Genomic DNA, 21716 nt, shown 5'->3' with positions numbered 1-21716 from the left:
ATACCCACACAGCATCCTCTGCCTTCCTGGCCACAGGCCCTGCCCCGTTAATTGGAGGGGAGGCCGTCTTCGCTCGTTGTCTGCCACGCTCTGTCTCATGCAGTTGAAAGTCACACCATGTTCACAACTTTCTTTCACATGCAAGTATTACCTTAGCTATTGATTTGCTTATATTTAGAATTCAATCATTTTTCTTTTGCAGAATCTGCGTGCTCATTTGCAACGTAAAATTAATATTTCACTTACGTGGAAAATAACCCCTATTAGTTGTGCCATCTTAGGCCAGTTATGTAACCTGCTCTACCTTGATTTTTTTTATCAGTCGTACAGGATCACTAAACCTCCTCCATCGGGTTCCTGTGAGGATTAAATGAGATAGATAGAAAGTGCTTGGCTTAAGGGACCTTTCAAATCACAGCTTTAAAAGAGTGAAAGGAAAGAGGAAGGTGTGGGAGGGGTGCTATTTTCCATGCCCTCCATGTGAGGAGGTGGAAACCAAGTGCCTGTAGGGAGCCTGGTCTCCCCTCCTCCGTCTGTGGGCTGGTCCCAGGGTTCCCTCTCCTTCACTCACCCCAGCCACAGGACTCGACTGTGGACAGATCTTTCTCACTCGTCCCTAGTCCCCCTCAAGCTCTGGGAGTTCAGCTGATCTAATGACGACCCAGCTTTCAGTTCTGCCGGATGGCAACCTGACTTTCACTTGTCTATTTGACCGGAAGTTAAAACTGAGTCATCAAATCAGAAGTTGGGCACTCACTCTGGCCAGAGTTTTTCCTTATTAGAGGATTTCACAGTGAAATTAAAGCTCTGCTGTATACTCCTGCCCCTTTAAATGTTTGTATGATCCAATGACTCCCTTTAAAAATCCATACCATATTCTGCTTTTCCCAGCCTAGAGAGCCAGACAAATCTGAAAGAGTTCTCAAGGAACTGTGTGAACACACAGCTGTTGGGGAACCCGGCAAGTCTGTTCTGTTCTCAGCGTGTTGCATTCAGACATGCCATACTCTGCTGTGTTCATTGATGATTATGATAAATGCCACATTCCTGGGGATGGAAGGATCTGCTCAGCCACCACTAGCCTGTTCATTATTTATATACAGTTAAAGAGCATGGCTCAATTGAATGCAAACATCTGAGGAAAGTCATTATTCATGTACAGATCAAATTGAACATTTGTCATTTCTCCAGTGATTTAACATATTCTTTGTGCCTTGGGACCTCAAATTATATTAAGCAGAGTAGATGCTTTAACTCTTTTTAGATTAATTGTTGGCCTTCATCCACTTGTTCATATTACTTGGACTTGTCTGAAATTAGCCCTTGCTTCCCCTTAATACGTAAAATAGGAAAGGAAGAAAATTTCTTTTTAGGACCTATTGCAGTCTAAGGATGAATGCAAATTGTTCTACTATGATTCTTAATGAGCCACTATTAACATAGTAGGAACCCCAGTACATTAGTGCAATACCTCTTTTCACATCATTACTCCTAATGGAACTGTTACCAGGAAAATAGCTTGACCTTTAGCTATAGAATCAGATAGCAAAAATATATTCTGCTTACTCGATACTGCTATTCACATAGCATATTGAGCGTTTTCAGGTCAATACAATCACAATATTTTGGCCTAAGGCCTCATCTGCACTTGCAACAGAATAGGATTTCTTCTTCAGCCAGATAGGTTCCAGTTAAAAGTCGCTTTAAGTATGAATGTAACCCAAGAAATAGAGTGTCAGTAACAGACCCAGTGGAAATATTTGTTGTGCAGGTGTTTTCCAGGAAGCCTTATGCTGTGCCTTCAGTGATCTCAGACACAGACACAGGAGGCAGAGACTTCCTGGTTTCTTTTTACTGAAACTGGATGGGTTTTAACTGAAGAGAAAAAACAACCAGAAATGGTTGCCTTTCTAGGAGTGACAGGACACCTGAGCTCAAGATTAGATTCAAAAGATCTGTTGGAAGCTCCTCACAGCGTGGGAGCAGCATTCCAGGCGTCCCTCTGGTTCTCCTAAACCCGGTGGTTGACACACGTTGTGGCTGGGAGTCGTTTTGATGTGGGCATAACCCAAATCTAATGGGTGCTAATTTGGACACCTGCATTTCACAATCTAAGGAAAGGGGTTGCTATGGAAATTAATTAAGTAAATAATATTACAAGGGGGGAGATGTTTATCTGCTAAGACAGTGTATTCAGTTCTTTCAGTAGTACACATATAAACGAATAGGGTGCTAAATACAAATCAAATGTTTATTGAGTTCTTAGTACAAAGTACTGTTGTAGGTGCTTTGGGGGTCCAAAATCAATGAAGACCCTGAGGTGTCTATAACCGGGTGTGGGAGATTCAAAAGCAAACCCCACCCCAAGGTATTGTTCCTTCTGTGTATCTCCCATCCCACATCTCATATACTGGGCAGCCTGGGTGATATTTTCCCTGATCTTTAATTCTGCTTCCTAACCATCACTCCTCCTCTACTCAGTTGGGCTGGGCTGGGCTGGGCTGGGTCCTTTCCTCTAAGGTTTTCACCACAGCTACATCTCTCCCTCGCACTCCCCCGTCGCCCTGCCATCTTGGAAAACTTCACCCTTCACGTGAAAGGTCCATCTGACGCCCCAGCCAGCAGTATGCAGCCCTCACCCACAGTGACGTTCACCTCGACTACATTCACCCCGACTACGTCTCAGCCCCGCCCGTGAGCACACCTTAGCATTCTCATCCAGAACTGCTCGCTGCCACACTTACACTCAGCACCGCACCCCCAATTGCCCTTACTCCACGGCACCGCCTTGCCAACCCTGTTGATATTTCCACTCCATGGTCTCTAGATTTTTCCAAGCCTGTGAGCCTCTTTCTGGCTTCACTGCTCTCCAAGGTTTGCGCGGGAAGGGGAGTGAGGAAAGGTGAGGTCATTCATTCCAGGTGGCAGCGCATCTTCAGGTGCTTTGTGTCCCTGCGCTTCTGCCAAGACTACCCAGATAGACTCCAACCCAAGAGCAGCCCTACCATCCGGTGGCTCCGCTCCCGAAGAGGAGCTGCAAAGTGCCCTGGGGAAAAACCGCCTGCCCCTACAGGCTGTTGCCAACACCACAGGCCTGCGTGGTGTCCTCACGTCCTCGGTCTGCTGCTTTCCGACTTCTGTTCTCAAAGGCAACCCCAGACTTTCCCCACACTCTCCGTTCCCCGCACCGTACAGGCAAGGAGGTCTTGGGAGCGATTACTCCAGCCTGTAGCCACTTCTCAACCTGCCCGTCTCCCCTTCCTCTGGGGTCGGAGGGAGAAGCCCCTCCTGTTCGAGGGTGACCTCCATTCCTAGCCTGACCCGTCCCCTTTGTCCCCTTTTTCCTGGATCCTGTCTTCCCGCACAACATTGCTTTTCCGTCCGCCTGCAACCATGCTCAGCTTTCCCGGCCCTCAGCCCTCCTCCCCTGGCAGCCCTTCTTCTCTTCCTTCCTCCACTGAACCCCGTTTTTTGAGTTTGTCCTCTGTGGCCACCCCACCATTCCTTGATGACCTCGGTGGACACGTTCCAAGCCTCCCTTCCTGGCCCTTCTTCTGCACTTAAACTGTGGGTCCTCCTCTGTCAGCACCGCTCGCTGGCTGTACGGGGCCCCTCCTGGGTCTCCAGACTCCGGCCCATCCTGGGTTCCTTCATGGACTTAATCTCCATTCAACCACTGGGGTTCTCGCTGGCTCTGGGCTTGGCCCAGCGCTCTGTTCACTCCACAGGCCCTCCCTGGTCACTGTTTTTCCTCTCGTTTTAACTACCACTTGTGTGTTTGTGCCTGTCCAACTGGCACCAGCCTGGACCCTTCCCTGAGCTGTAAGCTTCTGTATAGGGACAGGTACCCAAACTCAACATGTCCCAATCCGAGCCTAACAGACCTCACAAACCTCCCTTTCTTCTATAGTTGCCAGGTCATGTGATTGAGCAGAAATGCCTGTTCTATATACAGTTCCGGTCACCTGTCCTTCTTTACTCACGCGGCCCTAACTGACGCTGCAGTAGCTTCCTCAAAGGGATCCTCCTCTCACTCCCAGATCCATCCTCCCGCTGCCACCCAGCTCCTCCCGCCCGACTGGGTTCTTTACATTTGTGTGTGGATTTTTTCCTTCTTTCAAATTATGTTCTTAGGATAAATTTCTAGGAGTAAGATTTCCAATGCAAAAGTGTAACAGTTTTATGCCTCTCATTATATATTCCCATCTTATTTCCAAAAGGCTTTTGCCAGCTTATGCCAACAGTGATGTTTGAATATGCCAGGCCCGCACAGTTTTATCAATATTAAGTATTAGCTTTGTAACATTGCTCTTCTCATTTAGTAGGTATAAAATGTGTTTTGCAATTTGGGAGCTTACATATTTGTTGAACGTCTTTCCTAATGCTAAATACACTGTTCGTTAACTATAGAGACTTTTGAAGTTGCTCTTTTATTTGAGTGAGCGCTTTGTATGGTGGTAGATATTGAACCTTTTCAGTCACATTTAGTGCAATTAGATTTTCTCATTCTAATGTGATGTTTATTTTCTATTCAATAGAAATTATATAGTTTTACAGAGTAGTTGAATCTATCAACATTTTCCTTTGCCATTTCTTTTTAAAAGAAGCCTTTAAAACATTAAAATTACCAACATTTTAAATATGTTTTTATTGATTTCAGAGAGGAAGGGAGAGGGAGAGAGATAGAAACATCAATAATGAGAGAGAACCTTTGATCGGCTGGGGATTGAGCCCGCAACCCAGGCACATGCCTTGACCAGGAATCGAATGGTGACCTCCTAGTTCATAGGTCAACCCCTGAGCCATGCCAGCCAGGCCACATATTGTAAATACCAAACGGGCAGTGTGCTGTGAGTACATACTTGGTCGTGACCTGCAGAGAGGAGAGCATGTTGGGAAGCACCCAGGAATGACATGCGGAGCAGCAGCGTCCACGCCAGCTCCTGTCTGTGCAGTCACACACTGGGCGGCTTTAGTAAGATAATGTCTGGCCTCCTTTTTGTCCTGTCCTATGGCTCTCCATAGTTTCTTTTGTGCTTAATAGATAGCTCTTTCCTAGAAGCCAATAGAATATTGCAAGAGTTGACGCAATATAGAATTGGAACTTTCATTGAGATACAACTGCGTTCTGCCCGTCGGCCCTTGCGCCAGGAGGTCACAGGCTCTCTCATCGGTGTTTCTATCTCTCCCTCTCCCTCGTCTCTCTGAAATCAATAAAAATTTATTAAAAAGAAAAAAAATACAATTGCATTCTATTTATTCTGAGAACTGATTGAGTTAGTAGGAGTAACCATGAGAGCATCATCCTTTTTGTGTAATTTTGCATAAGATTTTGAATTAATTAAAAAGTGAAATATTTTAATACAGTTGTTGAATTTTGTCATGGGGCCAGAGGACCCATGGGAAGCGTTTTCTCTGCTCATAACACATGTATACAGGGAGATGGAGCGCTTTCCATAAGGCACTTTAGAAAAGGCACATCCCTAAAAACTACTCACCGTGCAGAGCTCGTTTCATTTTGAAGCCCAGTGCATTTTATAGTCAGGGCCTGCCAAGCTCCACCCCCACCACAGGGATGTAATATGGATAGTGAAGCTATCTAGTGCAGAACCCATGTCTTTTAGCAATATATATAATGTTTTTTCTTCTTGGGATATATTTCTGTTTCGGATCTGCCTGTTTTCTTTGTTGAAGCATTTAACAATATTTCACATTTTCTTTCAGTCTTCACAGAAAAGTACTGTACTGCTAATCATGTGGATAAACTTCCTGGCCCGAGAGACTGGGTACAGATTCTACAGGATCAAATTAAGCTGGCCAGAAGAAGGTTAAAAAGAGGCTCAGGTATGAACGCGCTGCAAGAAAATAGTTACAGAAGCCCTTTATTGAATCCTCGGGTGTTGCAAAGTGCAAGCTTTGCTCTCGGGCGCTCCACTGTCCCTTGTCTTTTGAAGGAGATGCGCTGCATAACGTGCTGTGGGTTTGTTTTTTAAAGTCTTATTCAAATGAGTTTTGAAACTCACCTGAAGATTAAATAGTGAAAATATATCAGGCCATTCACTCGGAATAGCACAAAGGGAAAAGATTGCTAACCTCATCTGTGGGCTTACATTCTATGAAGAAAGTGAGTCTCTGTTGTGATTTGCTTCCATTGCCTATTGATTTTTGTTCGTTTGAATCTGCCTAACTTTATAAAATGTACTATTTATTTCAGGTAAAAAACACACACAGTAATCATTCCACCTGAAACACCACATGAAATAGAGATTTTAAATCAAATATTTATTTATTTAAAAAAAATTTTTAATCTGGGCTTGGTGATTCTGGAATTTCTTCCAGGAAAAGTGAACACAAGTTGAATTATGACTATTCAGTCATTTGAAGTCTCAACCTCCCCAGTGACAGAGGGCCAGGTTAGCGGTGAGAAGTCCCTTTGAGGTCAGTTTTCTACTATCACATAAAATAATCATCTCCAGGCGGTCACAAACCTCTCTATTTTTTTTAATCCTGATCAAACTTCAGTGTCTGCCCTGCTCAGAGGCACCTGTTCTCTGCGGCTCGAGTCTGAGACAGACCTGAGGTGCCGACATGTTACAGGCTTGGGTGGCATGGGATCCATGAGCAAGCAGTACAGTGCGTGAGGCTGTGTCGCTCACCGACCCTAAAGCATGTGAACTCACAGTGAGCGGTAGTCACGGTGACCGGCCGGGGGAGGAGCGCAGCTGACGGCCTCGGGGAGCTCCTGGCACAGCCTGGGAAGACCCTGCAGCATCAGCGAGACACATGGGCGCCCAGGGACTAAGTGATTTTCAGTATGAAAAACCTGACAGCTCTTTTCTCTGAAAGTCGCTACTAGGACTCTAAAATGTTCAGCTGTAGGTCACCTATGTAAGCTCTACCTGAGCATCCCTGACCTACCTATGATAGAGTTATATAAGCAATTTACAAAGCGCTAGGTCCCAAGGTCATGTCTGAAAAAGAAAATATTTAGCTTTGGATGATTTTTTTAATTAAAAATCTCCCCTTCATCTTTTTCTTTTATATTTTATTGATGCTCTTTTTATAAAGAGCGATAGATGACTAATTTTTTTCCCTCTGTGCCATGGAGTGACAGCCACCACTGGCACAGTCCCAGGAAAAGGATGCACTCACGGGTTTTCTTTGAGCACCAGCTACCAAATCCTGGCCCCGCTGCCTGGGGAGGACCTGTGAAAGTGCTATGACTACTAATTTTTTAATTGGCAAAATATGTATTATCATATCAGGTAGTAAGTCATAATGGGATCAGAAGATTTGGTTACCAGCTCTGGGCACATCACCCCATCTTTCTAATCCTCATGAAGTGGACCTAAAAATAAAGCCTGCCTCAGAGTTGGGAGGCTCAGACACATGGTGTACATGAATGTCTTTACAAATGAAGCTACTGTGGCTTCTCTGAGATGGTCTGCGTCATACACGGCAGTGCCTGGCAGCGGTGGAGGTCGCTGAGGAAGTCATAGCCCGTGGCCCCTCGCATCCCAGGTGGGGACCAGCAGCCTGCATGCCTGAGCAGCTTTGCTGTACCACTGCTGTCCCAGCGTAATAATTAATAAAGCCCCTTTCACTCTCAAAGGCTTCAGACTTGGATAAATGATCTGGTCTTCCTCCCCGGTCCCTCAGTGTTCCCTGCCTTCTCCTCCTTCATTACAACTCATCACAGAGCATGATAGAGTGGGAAGAACCGGTCTGAAGTCCTAGCTCTGAGCTGCCATTTACAAATTCCTGGAACTTTTGGACAAATTTTTCAACCACTGGCAGCCCTGCATTCTTCGTTTATATAACAAGGCTAACAGCTACCTCAGGGGTGTTTTCAGAGATAGAATTAGACAATGTAAGTATTGCCAGTAACAGAGGACTGACACATAATGATACTCAAAAAATGTTCATGACCTTATCTTCCTTCCTGTTGCCAACCAAAAGCAAAACAACTCCTTTATCCTTGCCACTTCTTAAAACCACTACCTTCTCTTTCTCCCAGTATTGTTGGTCAAAGTTCTTCCAAATAGATTTGCATCCCTGAGTGGGCTCCCCCATCCCAGTTCACTTTAGAATCCATTGCCCTTTGCCTTCTGACCTCGTCTTCTACGTGAGCTCTTGCTGCATTCACATCCCAGTGACCAGATTTCACTCTATTTATGTTAACACTCCGACTTAACCTCCATCTTCATTTTTACTCTGTGGAACCTCATCCTTCTTGAAGCTCTCTTCCCTTGGATTCTATGACTTCATTCTCTTTGTTTCTCCTCCACATTTTCTGGCAATGCCTTCGGTCTCCTTCACTGCCTCTCCTTCACCCGTCTCCTAAAGCCAGCATTCCCAAGTTTCTGTCCTTCTTACTTTTCTCATTCTAAATCCTCACTCCTGACTTGAACTGTTCCGGCATTAGTGGCTCTCAGGTGTGCAGCCCCGGACATGGCCATGGCCCGAGACCCTAGACTTCATTCTCTGCCTCAGCTAATGAAATCTGGTCTTACCTGCCCCAACTAAATGCTTCTCCTAGTGTCCTGTCCCCCGGAGTAAAATCCCCTTCTACATGCCACCCCCTGCCCTCAGTGAGGCAGACAAGGCTCTTCATAGTCACCAGCCTCATCTGCAGATGCTCCCTGTTCTGAAATATGCTAGGTTTTCCAACTCACGCTTTTTTTTAAAATGTATTTTATTGATTTTTTTACAGAGAGGAAGGGAGAGAGAGATAGAGAGCTAGAAACATCGATGAGAGAGAAACATCAATCAGCTGCCTCCTGCACACCCCCCACTGGGGATGTGCCCGCAACCAAGGTACATGCCCTTGACCGGAATCGAACCTGGGACCCTTCAGTCCACAGGCTGATGCTCTATCTACCGATCCAAACCGGCTAGGGCCCAACTCACGCCTTCCCTCTGCCTTTCCTAGCAGCAGTTCTCCCTGGAGCCTTCACGGGCAGTACAGCACTTTAGCCTTCTGCCACCGGAGGAGTCACCCACCTGCTTGTTGCAGTGACCATGAGAGCCTCAGGAGCACAGATGGCTTCTGAGTCACGTTCCTGTCCCAAACGTTGTGGGGCCCAGCATGGAACCAACAAATGAACCAGCGAATCAATCGGTGGGAAAGAAGGAAAAATAGTCCACGGCAGAAAGTCTTACTGTTTAGCTCATCTAGTTCCTGTGAGATCCTGGAGAAGGTTCTTTCATCAGTTCCTTCCTTGAGGTTCAAATACTTACCCCGAAACCCACGGGGCAGCACCGTCCCTGAGCTCTGTTCTCCGGAACAAGATCCTTAGGGCCCCTGAGGACATGCCTGTGGCCGCTCACACGGTTGGCCAGAGCGCCCTTTCTTCCTCCTCCTCAAGCCCTTTCTCATATTTCCTTCTCTGCACCCCCATCTTCGCAGTTCCCTCCTGATCTCCTCGCTTCTCCCTTCCTCCCCCAAAGGCGGAGTCTTCGGTCATGCTGCCTGACCTCACCAGGGGAGGTTAACTGAGTAACACTATGTTCGCTCCTGTCAGCAGGGTCTCTTATGCCTTCTTATGCTAAAGGCCTCCAGCCTCAGCCTTGGCCACCTCACAAAGCCCCTTGTATTATTTTATTTTTTTAATATTTTTATTGATCTCAGAGAGAGGAAGGGTGAGGGAGCGATAGAAACATTGATGAGAGAGAAACATCCATCGGCTGACTCCCCCATGCTCCCCACTGGGGATTGAGCCTGCAACCCAGGCATGTGCCCCATTCGGGAACTGAACTGTGACCTTCTGCTTCATAGGTCGGTGCTCAACCACTGAGCCACACCAGCCAGGCTCTTTGTATTACTTTAGCCCCTTTAGATTTCAGGGTCCAGGAAAGGATTGGGGTGAAAAAACATGTTTTACAGTGAATGACAAGTGTTATCAAAGACAATTGCCCAATCATTTTACACAGTGAGTAAAGCTTAAGCACTAATACCATACTGAGTGCTGTGTCTCTTCTGTTTTATATCCCAAATCGTATTTCAAGTGTGTAGCCTGAGCGGTGTGGTTGCTAGTATTAAGTTGGTCTTGTGTTGCCTAAATTCTGCCTTGGCAATCTTGACTGTTGGGTATGTAAGAACTTCCATTTGTCTATTGATTTGCAGGCGATGATTGTTGATCCCCCTAAAAGGATATTAATATTCAGGTTTGAGAGAGATCTAAAGTTGTCATAGTGAAGAGACCTAAATTTAATACTCGGCCCAAAGGAAAGGCAAAGGGCCAAAGCAGCAAGAACCAGCTACCCTTTGGTTCTCCACACCCCACCCCACCTGTGCCACCAACTTCCAGTCTGAGGTGGGCCAGCACATTCCTCCACTCAGAATCCACAGAAGCGTGCCGGTCCCTTCTTGTCTCACATGGGCTGGTAGGGTAAATGGAAAATGGAGAAATGCTTGGAGCTCCTTGGGGGCTTGAGGGAAAAGAACTTTAAGTCCAGAATGCTGATGCTACTAACCTGGTGCTGCAGAGAAACCCAGAGAGAGGAAGGAGAGGGCTTTGTGGACAAAACGTGTGCCCATGGCTGGAGGTGATTACAAGTCCCTGAAGGACCTGAAGCATTGAAGATAAATGGTGGGGAGACTGTTGAGTGTCTGCTGAGTGTATTGGAGAGGCCTCTTCTCAGAGACACAGAAACAGCCTTCCTGACAGTGGGCCATGTGACTGAAATAGGAAGATCCGTTTAAATTCTCTTTCCCCATACTATATATTTTATACATAAACACACCTTTTTTTCCTATTTCAGATGCTAAGACAAATTATTATGAGTTCTGGTCTCCATTCCCGTCCCCGCTTCCCCGCAACAAACACACATGTACACGGTAGGGACTTTTTTCCCCATTCCTGTTTCTCTGTCCCACGAACTGACCAGTGAGCACACTTCTCAGCCAACTCCGTGTTTGTATTAGTGGATCACATGGCACAGGCTCATTCCCACACGCCCATGCCCGCTGCTACAGAACGGGCCCCGAACCGTAGACTGTTCCCAGCCCTTCCCTCCGGGGAGCCTTGCACGTGCCCAGAACATGGTGTGGCCTGCTCCGTAGTTCTCATCACATTTGATTTTGGACATTTTCACTTTGACCGGTGGGTTCGGATGCTAACAGAACCTCTCTAGCAGGTGCCACCTGGCCGGGTGGCTCAGTTGGTTGGAGCATCGTCCTGTTCACCTAAAGATTGCCAGTTTGATTCCTAGTCAGGGCACATACCGAGATTTCTAGTTCAATCCCCGGTTGGGGTGTATGGGAGGCAACCAACTGATGTTTGCCTCTCTCTTTCTCTCTTTCTCTCTCCCTTACTCTCTCTCTAAAATAAATTAAAAAAAAAAAAAAAAAAAAGCATATCCTCGGGTGAGGATTTTTTTTTAAATGTGGAAAGTGTCTACAGAATCCAAGCCTGACACACAGACCAGCCCAGCCCATCAGCAGTGACCTGCCAAATAGGTTTGTCTCCCCATTTTTTCACATCCTGTGACACTTCATTCTCCTCAAGCAACACAAAAGGGGGACCCCAGCAAATGGGAACTAGAGCCATTGTCAGGCTGATAGGAACTCAGAGGTTTCTCAAAAATATTACTTGTTCTCCTGCTTTTGGTCTTGATTATTTTTGGTCCAAATAATAATCCAAACAGTGTCTCATAGATATTCCACAATTTTAACCTTTTTTATCATATTTGGCTCAATTCCTGGAATTAGATACAGACTCCACCTGGGCAAGCTAATCAGCTCACTGTTCAAGAAAGCTCGCACTGCCCTAGCCGGTGTTCTCAGTGGTTAGAGCATCAGCCGGCGCAGAAAAGGGTCAGGTTCAATTTCTGGTCAAGGGCATGTACCTGGGTTGCAGGTTCAATCCCCAGCCTTGGTCAGGGAGCATGAGAGAGGCAACCAATGTCTCTCCCACATAGATTTCTCTTTCTCTCTCTCTCTCTCGTTCTCTCTCTCTCTCTCTCTCTCTCTCTCTCTCTCTCTCTCTCTCTCTCCCCCCCCCCCCACCTTCTTCCTCCCTCCCTTCCACTCACTCTAAAAATCAATGGAAAAATTATCCTCAGGTGGGGCTTAACAACAACAAAAAAAGAGGAAGAAGGCTCGAACTGCCTCTTGAAAAAGTGCCCCATGCAGATCTGAAAGGTTGTTATATGAAGCCAAACAGAAATTCATTTGGGGGCTCTCATTACATGTAATAATTTTTTTCTATAACTGGAATGATTCCTTTCGTGGTGTGGATTTTTATCATTTTCATTAGATTATTTCCTCAGAGCTGAAATTGCAATTTTGTGTGTGTGTTAGATCTAAGAGTAAAACTGTCACTGCTATTGAATTTTTATTGGACTTTCTCAATCTTTTCCAAATTTTACAATTTGACTGTCACTAGGAAAGAAAGATGGTGAGGTCATTGTTGTTGACAGATGTTATAATTAAATTTGAGTAACACAGTCATGTTCTTCCTCCATGACCCTGTGCCCTGTTCATGCAGCTGGTATATACCAACTTATACATGTTTTTGTTTACATATATTCTGTTCTTACTAAAGCACATAATTGCACAGGCCTGCTTTTTCAAAGTGAGGATAACTTAATTACAAAGGGAAGATCAACTCATACCTAAAACCGATTTTTGTTATAACTAAATGAAAAGATATTGTACATGGAAAGAGGAGAAAATTACTCAAGTATAAAATGAACTGAAACTTGAAGATTTAAAAATTAACTCATAGTCATATATGCGATATATGTTTGGATGATTAATAGCAAAGAGATTAAGAGTCCAAGTATAAACCTGAGTTAAATCCTTGGCAGTGTCACTTACTAGCTATGTCACCTTAGGTACATTTCTTAACCTCTCTGTCTCAGTGTCATTTGTTAAAATGGACATAATAACAGACCTGCCTTGTGGGCTTTTCTAAGGGTTAGATGACTCAATGTATGTCAAGTGCTCAGTAAATGGAATGCATCTAAAAATGATGATGGCTAGCATTGCTATTATTATTATTGCTGGAGAATCATTTAAATCCTAGACAATGAGTCCAGCCGGTGTTGCTCAATGGTTGAGCGTTGACCTATGAACCAGGAGGTCACAGTTCAATTCCTGGTCAGGTCATGTAGAAGTCGGCTAATCAATGACTCTCTCTCATTAATGTTTCTATCTCTCTCCCTCTCCCTCTTCCTTTCTGAAATCAATAAAAATATACTTTAAAAAATTTTTAGTCTTGGACAATGAAAATATTATCATGTAGTTCATCTACCTATCAAACTAATTAGAAGAAAATATCTTCTAAATATAAAAATAACATGTTTGTTATTTATTTTTTAAATATACAGAATAATTGTAAAAACCCAAAGAACAAAATTTTAAATACCTATAAGCTTTTCATTCAGAGAAACACTACTAATATTTTAGTTTGTCCTGTATTTTATCTATAAATCTATATACAAAATTTTATTCTTACCATTTGTCTTATTGCTTGACTTGAATGTTTTTGTTGTTAAATATTCATCTGCAACATAATTTTTAGGGATTTCTACTCTTTTCCAACCAAAATTGGTCTTGATTAGTCTTTCTCTTCTCAGTGTTTTTTCTTTGTGGTGGATTGGGCAGGTCGGCAGACAGTGGGTCACTGAGTCAGTGTGTCTCAGTCTGAGGACAAGATGTGAGAGAGTGGACTAGAGTGGAATTCTTTGAACCCTGGTTGTGTTTAAAGCAACAGCAACGAAACACAAGAACATAGGACTAGCTTGCTTCCCAACTGAGCATTACCAGGTGATACAAATGCAGCCCTCATTTGACGAGCCTCACATGCACACATGCAGGGGACTCCCACGGAGCCACTAGCCCTGGGACAAGGAGCACTGCTGAAGTTATGCAGATGGCCATGATGACATGTTTTGACCTGTCCTGTAGCATGCTGGGAGATAGACAAGCCCTTCAGTTCTCGGGAGACATATGGGCACCTGTGTTGAGGTTTAGTGGAAGGTTTTCTGTGACTGAAGGATCTATGGAAAATTCATAAGGAGATTGAAATATATCAGAGATGAGCAAAGGTTTGCATTTAAAACAGAAGTGATGGCTCTTTTAAAGAAGTGCTTATTCCTTCTGATTTTCTTTATGGCTGAACTGATGCCAACTTAGATTGCCAGCTCCACGGTCTGAATTTCCAGTAATCTCCAAAGAAAGAGTCATTCTCAAGATTCCCTAAGCCCGCCCCTCAGGGTGGTTCTGGAAATGACAAGCAAACATCTACCGCAAGAATTCACTAACCTCACGCATCATATGTCCACAATTCACCCCCAAATCTGGGTGGATCTGTAAGCCAATGTAAATAAGCGAAAAGCACTGAAATCATCAATGATTGATAGAATAAGCTTCATAAGCTATAAAAAATATTTGATACAGGAAAATTGATTTCATTTCATCTTTAAATACCTTATTTAAATATTGGTACTAAAATTCGTAATGTGAACTGGCTGGAGCTGGAAAGGGAAAAGAAAGGTGAAATTCCTATGCATCCTAGCAGTGGAGATTTTAAATTGTGTGACTGCATTGGTGAAATGGATGTGCTCCCTGAAACTAATGAGATTTGTGTTTTATGTTTATAACCAGCAGAGGTAGCTGACGGTGATGAAAGACTGGACAGCATCTCTCTACCACCAACAGGTAAAACACATTTACATTTTCATCACCCGCTGGAAAATACAGCACAGGAAAATATTTGCATTGAAAATGTTTTTAACGTTAGAGATGCAGATGCTTGAGCAGAATGCTTCTGTAACAGACCCAGACTACAGTCAGAGGTGCTCAGTGCCCTGTGTTCAGACATATTTGTCACAGTGACTCTGAAAAGCCCCATTTTCCTCAGTTTTATATTCTTACAAACCTCAGAACAGCGAGTCCTAAGAAATTAGTGTCACAAGATTTTGCCTCCCAAAGCCTTGGGACATTCAAAAACATTTTAACATGATATGACATTTCTTTTTAGAACAGGGATCACCAGTTTTATGATGAAATTCATGTCCATTCTGTCCTCTCCCACCTGCTCCAAAGGGCTTTGAGCGGCAGGCAGTCACAACGCTTCACACAGTGGGCGCCTAGTGCATGTCGCGTTGTAACTGAGTGACTGCATACGCCAGTGCATCTGGCGTGGGTGTCACATTACCTGTGTTATAACCACATCGCCCCAATGCAACATTTCACTGGAGCGTCTGCTACAATATCAAGCCATAGACATAATTCTGACCACATTATTTCACTCTCAAGTGATAGCCTTCTGACCCTGGTCTCCTGCCTCTGCATCAGTTCATACCTGAGAGCCAGAGGGACAGGTGTCTAATCCACAGGCCATGTGGCAAACAATGTATTCCTCAGTTGGCCTCATGACTCTATTGCCTGCCCTCAAAAGAATGCATGAAGATTTTCTGCCCACAAAACCCGGCTGCCCCAAAAATCCTCTGAAGTGAAAAAGCTCAACGCCGTGTTTTCTCCTCTAGATGTGGGCTGGTAAGTTTTAAATGGAAATCAGCAAATATGAATGGAGTAGCTAGTCTGTGTAAGCACTCCACCAGGTCATGTGTTCATTGATAGCACTTAACCCAGAGATGACAACCAAGAGTTCACAGGCGTGGGACAGACATATGTCAGAGAACAGTGGAGTAGCGAGAAAGCTCAACCATGTAAATAACACAGTGCTTTCTGCCATTGAGTAGCTAAGCAACAGGTCAATGGGCAAATGACAAAGGACCTGCTTATATCAAGTTTTACCATATAATCATTACATAAAAGGGATTTCTCTTCTTGCTTGGCTATGTTTCCACATTTATGAATTAAGAGAATGGAAATGCATGATCTCTACTGTTCCTTCCCATCTGTCCTCCGAATATCAGAACAACTCAGAATAGCCGTGCGCTTATCACCCCTGGCCCATTCCCAGTAGACGCAACTAATAATAATGAAACTGTGCCATTCGGGAGGCCCCTTGGAGGAATACCATGCTGCTCTGGTTGTGCTGTCCAGGTTCCTCCCACTCCAGCCCATTGCCCCAGGGCATTTGCTCTGCCTGTCCTCACTGTCATCAGACACAGTGGGCTTTTAAAAATTGCTGTTACTTGAAAACCATTCCCTTTGTGTTTCCATACCTGAAGATGGAGGCAGAGAGAAGTTTCAGATGAGAAAATTGAACACGGGATGGTAGAACCCCTCACGGAACTAAAAAGAGTTTCAAGGACCCTGAGAGTGAAGGAACGTTAGAGATCATCTAGTCCCATGCCTCCTTTTTATCCAGTCCTTTTATTTTACAGGTAAAACAGCCTGAGGCCCAGAAACACTAAATGACTTTCTCAAGGTCTCACAGCTGTTGATGGCCTCTCGACTCCCAGTCATTACACCGCATAGCTTTCTTACACCTAAGCCAAAGCCCGCTTTCCTCGGCATGTTTCTTAAAGATCCCAAGAGTTGATGGATGTGCTAATCCCTTCAGGATTCCATCTCAGTGTCCCATAGTCTCCACAATTAAAATGTCCACCGTAAGTCCCCCGAAGTCCACTGCAGGTTCAAACTCATGGCATTCTTTCTGGAATATTGCCCAGCGCTGTGAGGTCATAAGGAAGACAGGAGTAGAATAGGTCTTTTCACTAGACTCTTGACAGACATTTAACAAACTACTAAACAGCATGATAAAAAGAAATACTGTTTATCATTTAGAAAAGGGGGAACAGAATTCCCAGATTGGTGCCCAAAATCTGTAGTAATGAAATTAAATAATTTTGGTTAGAGTAGCCTGTCTCTTGATTGCCACCAAAGTAAAATCCCAGTCTGGTGGCTTCTCTGAATACAAGGCTATTACTAACCTCTCCCTCCTTGCGTGCACCCCCAGGAGACCCCACCTTACTTGTACAGGCGCTTCTTCCTGGGGTTTGAGGCTCACTGGCCAGACTTCCTTTATCGTGTTTATCTGAGCTGTTAAAGATTTAACAATGCTTTTATTAACTTCAGGTCTTTTTTTCTTCCAAATTCATGTATATGGAGGAGGGTAGAGGAGAGTGTAAATGTATGAATCAGAATCTAGCAGGTCAGGGTTATAGTCTGGCAGCCAAATGACATTTGTTTCAATCCATTTCATTTAAGCAAACTTGTGTGTCTAGACTTAACAAAAATGGATAGAGATTTTATAGTGGAGAAACATTTTCTTAATTTCTTTTCCCTCATCCCTGTCAGTGAGCATTTTGGAGCAGCTCCCAGGAATCAGCACTGTGTTAGGTTGTGGTGAACAAACACCCGCCCTCAGAGCCCCGCCCCCTGTGACGGGCAGAGGCCAACCACCTGCAGCCAGGTGTGGAGAGTGTGGCTGATGATGGCAAAAACCTTCCAGGACTTGGGGACAATTTGTGGTGGGAAAAAAAGAGCATAGAGAAAGTAAAATCATAACAGTGCTTTCTAAAATGTGATAAGGAGGCTTCTGAATTTGAAATAGAGTAGTGCAGAACTCAGCTGGGCCTACCAGTCTTTGTCATCAATTGGCATTCCTTTACATACGTTTTAAACATTAATGAAGAAAAGTGTAAGGGAGAAAATGTAAATTAATTTTACCACCCAGAGACCATCATTATTGGGTATTTTTCCCCCCAGACTTTTCTCTATATTTGATTTAGCCAGTGGAGATCAAATATATAAAATTTTGTTTCCTGAGTTGGATTTTTTTAACCTAATAAGCACTTTTAATTTTAATTGAAAAATTACAATTTTTCATACACATTACGTATTTGAATAGCTACATGATCATCTGCTTTACAGGTAAATCTTATTTATTTGGCTCTTTTCTGTTACTGGACAACATATGGACATTCTCTAATAGTGACACACATTCAAGGGCTTCCTTGCAAAAATAATCATTAGAAATTTCTAATGGCTACAATTGTTTATTTAGCACAACTATAGTCTTGGAACACAGACACCTCAGCAACACCCTTCTTCACGTATACAAACTACCTCCAGCCATGTCATAGGGACGTGTACAGCGGCCTTCAGAGGAGTGCTCCCTTCACTTTCTTTCTCTGTTGTAGGTAATATATTTGACACCAGGAGAGAAAACAAGGAAGACACAGAGCCAGATTTCACTGCCTAGACTTTCATTTAGTGACAATGCTCCTTAGCATACGCACCTCTTCCCTTTGAATTTCCTCAAAGATCCACATTAGCATTTCAGTGTACTGCAGAGTGTGAGTGTTCTGTGAAGTTTACCTGTCCTGTTTGAGTAGTTTTGATGTACTATCTTCTTTGTCAACTGTGATAAGCAAGCCTCCAATTTGGTATAAGATTTTTAAAAATCATTCCTAGAGTTGATTTATCACCCTTGAAGTCCAACATCTGATCCAGTTCATTGTCCATTAAAAATAAGCAGCTCTCTCTTCCCTGTTTTTGTCCATAACCTCAATGTGAATACTTGGAGTTTCGAAGCATACGGTATTTATTTTAACATAAATTGCTTAGATTCTATATAAAGGAGAATGGCAATTTCCAGTACTGAAAAGGGAGCAATTGTTAAAATTAATTAGACCTTCATCAGCTTAAAAGATGAAAAAGAAGTTTTGGGAGACAGGATAGCCCTACTCTGTTAGATGAAATCATTTGTGACATCAGTTCCCCCAAAATAACCATTTATAACTGAACTAGAGGCCTGATGCACGAAATTCGTGCAAGGGGCTCGGTCCTCGCAGCCCCGGCTGCCTCGGCCCTCGCAGTCCCGGCTTCATCGAGGAGGTTGTTCTGCTGTTCGGTCTAATTAGCATATTAGCTCTTTATTATATAGGATAAGGGCAAGTGATATGTGAATTCCTATGAAAGAAAAACCTTTTAGGAGGTGGTATTCACACAGTGACAAAGTAACTCACTGAAAGGTGAGAAACTCAAAGTAAGCAGTTATCTACTTGATATCTACCAGCTGTTTTGACAGATGGTTTTAGCTGAGTGAGTGGTTCAGTGTTTTGGCAACCCGCCACACACTTATTTCATTAATGTTACGTATTTTATTTGGTTCCTAGTACACTTACACTCCACTTTATATAAATCCAACAAGTGAAAATCTGGGTTCATTTTAGAGATACCATGCTATGTGCATATTTGTTTTACGGAAATATTTGCGTCTGGATTCCTTTCTCTCATAAGATGGTGAATTTAAAATACCATTTTATTTAGAAACACTGCACTTACACCTCATTTATTTCATAAAGCAAATTACCTTGGAACTTTGGCACTTGACCCAAAGGCCAAAACTTGAAAGAAATGTGAACTAGAAACACCAAACCCCAGAGCGGGGGAAATTACCGTGCTACTGTTTAATGCATTTCCCTAGCACTTATTTTATTGAGTCAGAGAGTGTTAGAGCTCAGAGTTATTGTAGATGTCCCTTATTAGTAGGACTATGGGAGGCAGCTGGGGAGTGAGGGTTATGGTTGCCCAGAGCCAGGTAACCCATCATTGGCCTGCCCAGGCCTAGCACCTAAATGCCTTACTCCCCTGTCCAAGGTACTTGTGCCACATCACACTGAACAGCTAAGCCTGAGCGAGGAGGGAGCTCTGGGATGAATCTGTTTTCCACTGGAGACCAGCTCATTAACCAACAGTGGCAGGAAGCTGGTGCTAGGTGTGGCTTGTGGCATCCATCCAACTGCTAGACAGCTCCATCTCATATATGTGTGTCTTTTGTTCGTCGTCTTTTTGGAGGTTCAGAGTGGTTGTTTCCATCACACCCTTCGTTAGCCTTTTACATGCGAGGCGAGCTGGTAATCACTCCCCTGAAACCAGCCCCTCTGATCACCAAGGCTGTTGAGATACTGTGAACAGGGCTTTTGTTTTTCTGCAACATATGTTTTCAAACTGGTCTGCTGCCTCTCAGAAGAAAGTATTTCTCAAGGGAATTGAAAGATTAATTAGTGCCCTTTCAGCTCTATTACAACACGATGACTGTGTTGCTAATAGAGGTAGAAACATCCACCTTCCCACTGTGGCATCTGTTAAGTATACACCACGAGCGTTCGGAGCACGTCCTTCCAAGACCGGGCGACAACGTGGAGTGTTCACCCCTTGAGGAGGGTGGGGACTGTTCAACTCACGAGTATGTGCAATGGATCCCCAAATTGGAAATACATATCATACAACTGCAAGAGTGAAATCATATTTTGTAAATTAAAATTGTATTTGTGTTTACTTACTGTGACTACTGTTCAGACTTTATTCAGAAATCCTTTCTATAGGCTTTCTTAGCAAAAACAAATTATTCCATATCTATGAATAATGTCTCAATCTTCTGTATATATGTTTTATTAATATGTAAATATTTAGATTTTTTAAAATTACTATGTTCTTTAAAAAAGTTCAACACACGGCTAGTGGTGAGAATGGTGTATGACATTGTGTTGTGATATCAATCCCCAAGACGCTCTTTATGCCCATTCTGGAAGAATACAATAAATTACTTTAATTGAAAGTGCCTGTTCCATGCCTGTGTGCCATTCCTCCCATGATTATGAAGAGGAGTCGATGCTAGTCATTAATTAAAAGGTATTTATTAATATTCTGGTGATCTTACCCAAGAAGTTTTATCTCCTTCTGAAGGAGATAAATTTTTAAGAATAAACTAAATTGCTACCAGAACGATCATCTTCAAACGTGGCGAGCCACGGGCTCTGCCCGGCAGCCAGATCAATGGCTGCAGCAGGTCCCCCAGTAACACTTACGCATCAAGCACTGATATGCTTGAAGCCTCATTTTACATGAATTGGGTAGCCTTATAATCTGCACTTTAAAGGTAAGCCCTGCTTCTATGGGAACAACACATCAGAAGGACAAGTCCATCTTCTCCCGTACACAGTGGCTGTTAAAACATAAATGCTTTATGCCCGGCCGGCATGGCTCAGTGGTTGAGCATCGACCTATGAACCAGGAGGTCATGGTTCGATTCCCAGTCAGGGCACATGCCTGGATTCTGGGCTCGATCCCCAGTGTGGGGTGTGCAGGAGGCAGCCGATCAATGATTCTCTCTCATCATTGATGTTTCTATCTCCCTTTCCCTCTCCCTTCCTCTCTCTGAAATCAATAAAAAAAATATATATTAAAAAACAAACAGAAAGGCTTTAGTTTTCTTCTCTGAACACAGGAGGGTGCTACTCCTCCCTGGTACCTGCCCCTCCTACATCCCACAGGCTTTCCCAGCTCCCCTGCCTAGACTAGAGCACTCCCAGGTGTGGGGTGGTGGGGAGGAACAGCTACCTACGCGAGCAGCTGGGTGGCAGAAGAGGGTTGCAGTGTGCCTTGCTTGCCAAAGTAGAAAATCTAAATAAACTCTAGCCAGTCTTTCCCGTACCTGCACCTGTGGAGGCTGGGAGCCTGGCACCAGCCTGCCACTCCTACCACAATATCCCCCAGGCTTCCTGTGGCCCTTTGTGCCATGAATTACCTGTAAGGGGCCCACTTCACATTACGTGGCCCAAGGTCCCTGGGATGATGCCCTTGCTCCCACACACTGGTGCTCTCTAAGCTGCCTGGCTGACAGCCCCAAAGGGCTCTGTAATCGGTGTGAGGAAGTGCTGGAGCTCACACACAGGTCTCTGCCTGGGGAGCCATGGGGGTGTTACTTGGCTAAGACCGGGAACACTGGGCGGAGCGATTTGGAGGATGACATGCAAGTTCAGGTTCAGGTGTTATTCCGTTCATT

The 21716-nt window shown here is 44.1% G+C and overlaps 1 protein-coding gene across 8 annotated transcripts in view; it reads left to right on the top strand.

The window, feature by feature from the left end:
- Positions 1–20447, top strand: part of BEND7 (BEN domain containing 7) — an 85043-nt gene extending 64596 nt beyond the window's left edge. For 2 of the 8 annotated variants that reach the window (XM_079769698.1, XM_079769693.1), the window contains 2 exons: positions 5725–5844; positions 14615–20447. In XM_079769698.1, the coding sequence (XP_079625824.1) occupies positions 5725–5844; positions 14615–14766 (272 nt within the window). In that variant the 3' untranslated portion in view covers positions 14767–20447. Of the gene's footprint in view, positions 1–5724; positions 5845–14614 lie in introns of those variants that run through there. The other 6 variants (XM_079769696.1, XM_079769699.1, XM_079769695.1 and 3 more) reach the window with 6 other exon arrangements.
- The last annotated feature ends 1269 nt before the right edge of the window (positions 20448–21716 follow it).

The sequence above is a fragment of the Cnephaeus nilssonii genome (genome assembly GCF_951640355.1).
Source record: "Cnephaeus nilssonii genome assembly, chromosome: 4".
NCBI lineage: Eukaryota > Metazoa > Chordata > Mammalia > Chiroptera > Vespertilionidae > Cnephaeus > Cnephaeus nilssonii.
Note: the sequence above shows the minus strand (reverse complement) of the source record. Positions and strands in the feature narration are given on the sequence as shown.